Genomic DNA, 9,805 nt, shown 5'->3' with positions numbered 1-9,805 from the left:
TTCGAAAACTGTCAAAATTTTTGCAAAATTTGAAGACCATTAAAAAGAGCAGAATGGAACATACAAAATGTGAAAATTTTAAAAATAAACCGAGATCGAAAAATCGAAAAGTAGAAAAAACGAAAAATTGGAAAATCGACAAATCGAAAAACCTATGTAACTTGGAAAATTGGAAAATCCAAAAGTCGAAAAATTGAAAAAGAACGCTGCGAAACTGAAAATCGCAAGATCAAAAATCGATAAATCGAAAAATTGAAAACTGAGAAACCGAAAATGGAAAAATTTCACTTTTAAAAAAGTTGTCTAAAAATTCTGAAAAAATTCAGGGACGTAGATCTCGGCACGCTGATTCCAAAAATATAGCATGTTGATGGTCACGAAGCAACATTTTCGAAAAAATCGCTGCGAAATGCGAATTTTTGAAAATTTCAAAAATTTCGATATTCCAACGGTCGATTATAGAAAAACGGTTGCAGGTATCAAAAAATCGAGGCCGGATTTGAGTTCTAGAGCTCGAAATCTACAAGGAAATGTATTTTTCCGGAAATCGTGTTTGAAACAGCATTTCCTTGCGACATTAGGCGCAGGAAAATTGGATTTCCCTGACTAGTACTGTAAAAACTACAAAAATGACGCAAAATAATTAGTTATTTAAACAAGAAAAATTTATTCAAAATTTCGTAAATTACACTATTTACAGATATTAACATTAATTGTAGAATTCGATATATTTGCAATGTTAATTCCAGACAGAGATTTATGATCAAGTTTAACCTTTTTATCAAAAATTTCAGTCGAGATTTCGGTGCAACAGATTTCAGATGAATCACTACTTGTAGAGGGACACGTCTCGATATTAGTGAAGGGTCTTTTTTTCGGACCAGCTTGTATTTTATTAGCTACATATATCTAATTTATTTTCGATGGACTCTTCTATGTATCCTTCTGCTACTGAACTGCTTTGCCATCCTCCATGCCTTTTTAAGTTGGTAATATCTCCTCCTGCGTCTACTAGTAAAGTCGCGGAACTGCGCCGCATACAATGTCCTGCTGTGTATTCCAGAGGTGTTGGTAGACCAAGGTAGGTAGCAATTTGAGAAGGAAATTTACCAAATGAATGCAAGCCCACTGGTTGGACCGTACATTTCCCTTTCTTGTAATTTAAAAATAAGCGCTTGTGTGGAGTACTAGGCGGACGTAATTCCAAATAACGTCTGTATGTAGCAAGATTTCTTTCATCAACAACTACAAAGCGTCGAGGTTTTTTTGTTTTAGAATCAGGAATGTGTACTATTAGCACGTTATTTTGATCTTCAATGTCGTCAACTAACATCCTTGATAATTCGTCGCATCGACAGGCTCCAGACACCCCAAAAATAAGCGCCACCTGAAATTACCAAATTTAATAAAACTTAAATATGTAATCATTGTAATAACTTACTTTCATTAATAAAAATTCCTTGTCGGGAGCTTCAAGCAGAAATTTCTCTATCTGGTCCCGAGACAAACATTTCGATTTTTTTGGTTGGTAACCAGTCGATTTTCGTTTTAGGTAAGCAGTTACCTTACAAAACTTGCTGATATCCAAATTTTCCTTCAACAAAAGCACGGCTTTCAACATAGAGTAAGTGCTCCAGAGGCTTGAAGCCTTATAAGAACTTGATTTTTCCGCAAAATAAGCCAGAAATACGTCTTCCGTTAGCGAAGTAACATTTTTAAGCCTGCGCCAATCTTCAAAGATTTGGAACTGCTTTTCATACCGCTCCTTAGATTTCGACGGTAACAATTCTTCTGTAGCAGCAGCGGCTGCTTTGCTTAGGTCAAAAGGAACATCCTCACCAGTGTTTTCGCTTGTATTCATAATTAATTAATGAAATAAACACACAGCTCTGACGTACGCACAAAATTTTATAATTGTTTTGTTTGTAACCATCGTTTTCAAGAAATTGACAAACTAGATTTTTGCGCAACTAATTAAAAAACTTGTTGGAAAATCTCGATTTTTAGCGATTTATTGCGATTTCCGGAAAAATTTAATACAAAACTCGTCAGTAAAATGTCTTATTTGACTCGGAGCTTTAAAATACTCGGCACAAAGTGCCCCGTATTTCAACATAGCTCCTCTTCAGTAATGAGACATTTTCCTGACTTTTATGTAAATATCTATAGTCGAGTTTCGAAAATGTAAAAATTTTTGCGAAATTTGAAGAAAGGGGGACTATTAAAAAAATTCCACTTTTCGAACGTATTACTTGTCCAAGAAGTTCAATTATTCCTAATTCTATTTTTTTTAATCTTGTAATCACACAAGAGTTGCCCATACGTCAAATCGCCACAAAAATAAATTTAATGGCATTAGATCGGGGTTGCGAGCTGGCCATTGAGAGCCTCTATGTATTGCCGGCTAATTTTCATAATCATAATAAATGTTTTTCAGAAATTGATGTGACCTAAAATTATAAACCTAAAAAGTATTTGCAATATACTAGGGATGTATAGTGAACCAAGAGCTATAAGGTTATATGGCCATCATAAAATCATCCCATTGTGTCGAACTTAAGTTGTTTACAATAGAAAAGGTTTTAGGGTCGTAAATAACGAGTCCACTACAGCTCGACCGGCTCTTGCGGTTTCGTTCAGGGGCGGCTTTCACTAAATATGAAAATCGACCACTCCACTATTTCTTTGCTACCTGCAGCCGCTGAGGGTTCCGAAATAACCACTCGCTTTGAAAGCCGGCCCTGTTAAATATGAGCAAGAAATGTTTAGAAGATGATTTATTGCCAACCGGTAAGCTTAGTGCGAACCACACAAAGGGGGTATTTATTTGCGGTCAACTAATTTTATGATGGCCATATAACCTTATACCTCTTGGTTCACTATACCGACTAGTGGCCGACCGGTCGGATAAGCCGACTATTCGGCCATTTTTCATCGTCGGCTACAGTCGGCGACTAGTCGGCTAAACAGCCGACCGGTCGGCTTTTTTTATTAGAATTAAAATAGTATATAAAACAATTAAACCAGGTTTACAGAACCTCAATTGAATATTTAATTGCGATTTAATTTTTAACCCCGCCTTAAAGTATCATGTGACCGACTCTACGCCAATCAGACGTCACTAATGGCCTTGTTAAATGCGCGATCAACTTAATCGCAGTTAAAATATTGTATAAACTGGCCCTAAATTGTGTTATTCTTTATTTTTGTAGTGAGTTACTAAAAAAAATTAAATGTTAAAATTATCGAAACAAATTTAATACATTTTTTGGAAAACAAAGGAACTTTAGTTATTCCTGTTATTAAAATTGTATGAACAACAGTTCCCACAAAATCAGGTGTTCAACCTGAGCGCATTCATAATAATTGTATAAATGTAAATACTTCCGATCTTTCGGCTACCTGCCCTACGCTCCTACATACTTTCTCTTTTCCCTTCTAGAATTTTGTAAACTCCTTCTTTACCTACTTCCACCTCTTCGAAACCGAGCTTACCTGTGTACCATTTTAAACACCCTTCCTTCTTCTCCCTGGCACTCTCGAACAGTAAAGAACGAAATAAAATCTGAAAACCGTACCGTCGCTTTTAAATCACCAACAATACCCACAAAATAAAACAAATTTTTAAGGTAGTCAGAGAAATAGAAAAAAAAAACATACTGTCTGTCGCATTTATAAACCGGTTTTAGCAAAGCCGAACAGTCGGCCGACTAGTCGGCTTTTACTGGCCGAACAATCGGCTAGTCGGCTAGTCGGCCAGACCTACAGTCGGTACATCTCTACAATATACTAAATTAAGTTTCACCCTTTAGGCTAAAAATAATGGCGTTTACAGAATGTCAATATTTTTATCCGTTTTATTTTGAAAAAATAGAGATATATCCCGACGTGGTGATTCCAAAAATATGGCATGTTTATGGTAACGGAGCAATATTTTCGGAAAATTCGGTGTGAAATTCGGATTTTTTAAAATTTTTCAAAAGAAATAAAAATAAAACAATTTTATGCCTATTATGAAGCAAATATTTTTTCATTTTTCTTTTTGATCACATACATAATGTCGATTCAGTTGTACCGCTGTGAAGGAATTAGACTCCCAGATAAAATTCAATGGCCTTATACCTTATAAAAGGGATAGAAAAATTGAAATTCTGTAAACGGCGTGGTTTTGAGTTTGAAGGGGAAGCTTAATTTACATTGCAAATATGATGTATTTCTTTTTCGAGTGATTTTGATGTATTAAAATAATCATAGATATTTATTTCATTTTCAGTCGACAAAAAATTGTAAATATAACAAAATTCAATTTTTAGAGAAAACTGTTTAAAAACAGTCATTTGAGCATATTTTCGAACGTATTACTTGAGCTTCAAACATTCCTAATTCTATTTTTTTAATCTTCTAAATCACGTCGAATTATCACAAAAATAAATCTAAAGCTGTTAAATCGGGTCTGCGAGCTGGCCATCGAGTAGGTATTGCCGGCACAATTTTCGTAATATGTAATTGTTTTTCAGAATCGTGGTGTAACATCTGTTATATACAGCTGAAACTGAATCAACACATATAAGTTTTTTATATCATTGTCGTCGTAATTTAATAGTCCATCAAAATTCGTTAAAAAAGTGTTTTTAGGATACTAGATTAAGTCTCCCCTTCAAGCCAAAAAAGGATTTTGGTTTTGTATTTTCTGAAAATTTCTCGAAATCATAAATATTTCCAGCTAAAAGGATTTTTAAGTGCAAATAAGTGACAGTAAGCAGATATATTTTTTGACTTTTGTGGATTTGGCTAAATACTTTGACATTCTATTTATTTTGAATCGTGACGTGCTAGAAATTTAAATTAATTTTAAAAATATATATTTTACAAAAATAAATAGAACATTATGAAACTGAGAATAACTAAGTATTTTTTATCGTAACTTTATCGCACTAGTGGGTTATTGAAGACAGAAAACTCAAGTGGCGAATAAAATGTCACTTTATGTAACAAAATAAAAAAAAAAACAGGCAACCCAGAAATGAGTCGCAATTATTTTAGTTACTAGAGTTCAAAGAAATAAATGACGATTTCTATGTTTATACCGGATGTCATAAAATAATAATTCTTGTCCATAAAATTACTCGTAAAAGTAGATTCACAGAAAAAAATTATCGACCGAATATATGTAAATAAAAGTTAATCGTTAATTCAAACGTCCAATGAGAACTGTAATGTCATCTTCGGTTCAAAGTGGAAACCTCGAATTTAAAAATTTTCAAAAAATTACGACACACTCATAAGTAGAATTGTGTAGAGAAACTTAAAACAAATTTTAATTCAACATTTTTCCAAAAAAATTGAATACTTGGTTGGCTAAGACAAACTGTACCCAGCACGTAATAGCCATCCCTGCGATGACTAATTTCTCCAAGGTAATAAAACCTTTCCTTCTAGAATTCAAACCCTCCACCTTTTTTTTTTCTCACGGAAACTTTTATTACGCAAATCGGTCCCTTTTTGATCTTCTCCGACTTCTTTCCCAAATGGTGGCCAGTTTAATCGGCCCCGCCCACATGGGTCTTCAATCTCACCTGGCCAATGCATGCTGGTATCTCGCACACCTGTCCCAATCACAACGTGCACCTCGATGGTACCAAAATGGCGCACCTTCTGCCATATTTCACGTTGACATGGGTCCTTCATTCAGCCGTACTCGGAAACGTCGATTTTATTATCGTAGGACGGGACGACCGTTGTTTGGAGAAGAGAATAATGACATGCACAGACGTGATATAATGGTTTTTGAGTTGAAAACCACTCCAGGGTGCACACCCTGCTTTATGTTGAGTGTTTTTAATGGGCAGTGTTAAACCCATTTCAGGAATGTTTTTGTATTGGCCGGGGAACTGTGGAAGAGATGATTCTTGCTCTGTTCATGGTCTAAATTTAAAAGCAATTTTTCAAAGGTATGCCAAAATGTCGGGACTCGATGAGGCCCGAAGCGGATTCGGGGCCTAATTAAAGAGAACGTCGACTTCCTGTATGAGTTAATTAATGTCGGGATGAGCGGGTAAGCGTATCCCTTATTAGGGACGGTTTGCCATTAGAGCGTGGTGGCGGGTGGCTGATGGGACAAAATTATATATGACTGAGATCGCCTGCGTTTGTAGATCCCGTAGGACCTCTGGTCCATCGAGGATCAATCCGAATATCTCCCCAGCATTTAAAAATACCCACGTAAACCACAATGGCGCCAGATGAAGGGCGATACGCTTAGATCCCGCGGGAGATCAGCGTTTCCGGGCGACTGTTGACGTCAGTCCGCATCCTGAAAAGTGTAACAAATACTCATATCGTGTCTCATGGCGCTTTTTTCCCCGCTTTCCTTGTATCACGAGTTAAATTTAATTAATGAGTAATCTGGAGCGGAATTGTTTTAATGACGGTCGAGTCGGAGAGCGAAGTGTTGATACCTCCTTCAGAAGAGAGTAAAAGCAACATAATTCATGCAGCCACCCCGGCTTGACGCATTCTCGATGTCGCGGTCCCCTCGAAGACTAATCTATCTTATCTTGCGTTACACTCGTTGAAAAAATAAAATCTTAGAGAGGGTACTCTGGAGCGAATCGAAATTTTTAGAGCTCTCTTTTCACGCCCGCTCGTAAATCTGTTTATGTAATGACGTTGAAGAGAGGCGAATCAAAGCAGAAAATTTTCTTTGATAATCGTGTCGATGAATTACCGAACTAATTCGAGTTATATTGGGCACATCAAATAAATTACTTTGCTAAAATACTAACACGAGGCGAGTCTAATTGACTGCGGACAAATTACATGGATTTATTTTAAAATTAGATAATATCTGCGGGTGCGTGCCAATGTAAACAATGGAATTTAGGCGGGTTTGATTGAACTGGAAAAACGAGACTGGGTTAAGTGGAAAGAGTTTTAGATACCAACCGTCACGTTTTTTTATTTTTTTTTTTAAGTTAAATATTTGGAAGAATAACGGCAAAAATGTAATTTTGCTTTTAATGAAGATTTTGAATTAACTCCTACACTTTTGCTTTGATCAGGTAACAAAGAAATGAGATTAAATCAGAGCGGTGAAAATCCTGTGATGTGTTTTGGAAACTTACGCCAAGATAACAATCATAATATAATAAAGAACGGATTTATTTTCTAGGATATAAATAAATTTGTGGAAAGCTTTCAATTCAGACAATACAACAGGAAAAAAGATGGACAGGTCGCTTGGAACCATACCAAAACATAAACGTTGCTAATACTGATCTTCATTATTCTAAGGTTTCCTTTTTTATTGTGTCTGTACGATTGCTGGTTTAATGTTACAAAATAACATACTCCTGTACCTGTGGTTTATGAATCCGATTTGATTTTTTATCACGGCTATTTTACAAAATGTACGTGCTGGCTGATTGGGCGTTCAACTTGAGCTTGGCCCGTGTAAAAGGTGTTGAAACACGTTGGTTTCCTTTCATAATTCCTAGTATATAAATCATAAAGTTCATGTAAATGGAAACTTTGTCAGAAATGAAGATGTGTGTAAAATTGATCGAGAAATTTTTGAAAAAGAAATTGATAATGAAGAATATTTACTTGATTAATATCAAAATATACAGCATGTTTGAAAATATAAAATAAATTAGACACAAAAATTTAGGAAAATTTGTTTCTAGAACAGAAAAGCTTCAAGAAAGCGAATACTTCAAATCAAAATTCGGTATTTTGTGTTGTTTTGGAGTTATCTTCCGTTAAATTTGGAAAAAAGTCTGTTTTTGAACTCAAATATGACACCTCCCTATATATTCACCAGTCCAGACCAAACGGATTGAGTATCCGGCCTGAAAATTTGTTCCTAGAACAAAAAAGCTTCAAGAAAAAGATTACTTTGAACTGAAATTCAGTATTTTGTGTTAATTTGGAACTATGTTTGGTTAAATTTGGAAAAAAATGTTCTCTAACCCAAAAATGAACACCTTCTTATACATTTGTCACTTAAAACCTTAAAACGGATCGAGTATGCGGTCTGGAAATTTGTTCCTAGAACAAAAAGTTTCAAGAAATTGAATGCTTCAAACGGCAGGTCGGTATTTTGTGCCATTTTGGAATTATATTTAATTAGATTTGGAAAAAAAGTTGTTCTTTAACTCAAAAATTACAATTTCATACATATTCGTCACTTCAGACCAAACAGATCGAATATCCGGCCTGCATATTTGCTCCCAGAACAAAAAAGCTTCATGAAAGCGATTTTTCAGATTTTTGATTTTTAATTTTTCTTCGATTTTTTCAATTTTTTGGTATTTCAAATTTGGGATTTTTCAGTTTTTAAATTTTTGTTTTATTGTCCTTTAAAAAATTAAACATTTTAGCAATTTCAAATTGATGCTTCGATTTCTCGGTTTTTCAACTTTTCAATCGCCAATTTTTCGATATTTTAATTTTTAAATTTTTTAAAATTTCCAGTTTTTCGATTTCTTGATTTTTCAGTTCTTAAATACCTACTTCTATTTTAATGTTTTCGAATTTTTGAATTTGAATTTTTCAGATTCTTGATGTTTCTATTTCTCGATCTTTCGATTTTTCGACTTCTGATTGTTTAATTTGTGGGTTTTTAAATTTTTCGAATTTTCAATTTTTCTTCGATTTTTCAAGTTTTTCATATTTCAGTTTTGGGATTTTCAATATTTCGATTCCTCAGTTTTTCAATTTTTCGATATTTTAATTTTTTTAATTTTCAATTTCCGATTTCTCGATTTTTCAGTTCTTCAATATTTCTATTTTACTATTTTTCAATTTTTTTAATATTTAAATTTTGGATGTTCTAGTTTTTTGATGTTTCGTTGCTCGATCTTTCGATTTCTCGGTTCTAGATTTTTCCAATTGTTAAAATTTTTGATTCTTTAATTTTTCGATTTTTTAATTTTTCGAAATTTCGATGTTGTGATTTTTCAATTGTTCAATTTCTCAATTTTTCGATTTTTCCAATTAAAATATCAGTTTTGGAATTTTTCATTTTCTCGATTTTCAATTTTTCGATTTTTATGAGTTTTGAATTTTTATTTAAATTTTTCGACTTTTCGGTTTTTCGATTTTTACATTTTAGATTTTTCAATTTGACGAATTATTAAATTTTTGATTTTTCAGTTTCAATCGTCAATTTTTCGATATGTATTAATTTTTCAATTTTCTAAAATCATCAATTTTTCGAATTTTTAATTTTTCAGTTCTTAAATACTTCTGATTTTAATTTTTTTGAATTTTTGAAATTGGAATTTACAGTTTCTTGATGTTTCGATTTCTCGATCTTTCGATTTTTCGACTTTTGATTGTTTAATTTTTGGGTTTTTAAATTTTCGATGCTTCAATTTTTCCTCGTTTTTTTAATTTTTTGATGTTTCAGTTGTGGGATTTTTGAAGATTTCGATTCCTTAGTTTTTCGATTTGTCGATTTCTTAATTTTTCACTGTTTCGTTGTTTCAGTTTTCCGATTTTAAAATTTTAGATTTGTATATCGATTTCTCGATTTTTCGATATTTTAATTTTTTAATTTTCAATTTTTGATTTTTCGATTTCCCGATTTTTCAGTTCTTGTATATTTCTATTTTATTATTTTTCAATTTTTTCTTAATTTCTAAATTTTGGATTTTCTAGTTTTTTGATGTATGCTCGATCTGTTGATTTCTCGGTTCTAGATCTTTTCAACATTTAAAATTTTTCGATTTTTTAAGTTTTTGAAACTTCGATGTTGTGGTTTTTCAATTGTTCAATTTCTCGATTTTTCGATTTTTTCAGT

The 9,805-nt window shown here is 33.2% G+C and overlaps 1 protein-coding gene across 1 annotated transcript; it reads right to left on the bottom strand.

The window, feature by feature from the left end:
- Window positions 1-895: 895 nt before the first annotated feature.
- Window positions 896-1,954, bottom strand: LOC135133565 (uncharacterized). Its single transcript, XM_064062017.1, has 2 exons — window positions 1,442-1,954; window positions 896-1,387 (listed from the first exon to the last, which is right to left on the bottom strand). The coding sequence occupies exons 1-2, from the start codon at window positions 1,859-1,861 to the stop codon at window positions 896-898; spliced, it is 912 nt and encodes a 303-aa protein (XP_063918087.1). The 5' UTR covers window positions 1,862-1,954.
- Window positions 1,955-9,805: the final 7,851 nt, after the last annotated feature.

This window comes from Zophobas morio, unplaced genomic scaffold (assembly GCF_036711695.1).
Source record: "Zophobas morio isolate AGI-343-1 ecotype UQ-CSIRO unplaced genomic scaffold, CSIRO_AGI_Zmor_V1 ptg000022l, whole genome shotgun sequence".
In the NCBI taxonomy this organism is placed as follows: Eukaryota; Metazoa; Arthropoda; class Insecta; order Coleoptera; family Tenebrionidae; genus Zophobas; species Zophobas morio.
Note: the sequence above shows the minus strand (reverse complement) of the source record. Positions and strands in the feature narration are given on the sequence as shown.

Coding starts and splice junctions, on each gene's coding strand:
- LOC135133565 (XM_064062017.1), bottom strand. CDS start 1,861: ATGAATACAAGCGAAAACACTGGTGAGGATGTTCCTTTTGACCTAAGC. Junction 1,388..1,441: donor AGGAATTTTTATTAATGAAA/GTAAGTTATTAC, acceptor TGGTAATTTCAG/GTGGCGCTTATTTTTGGGGT.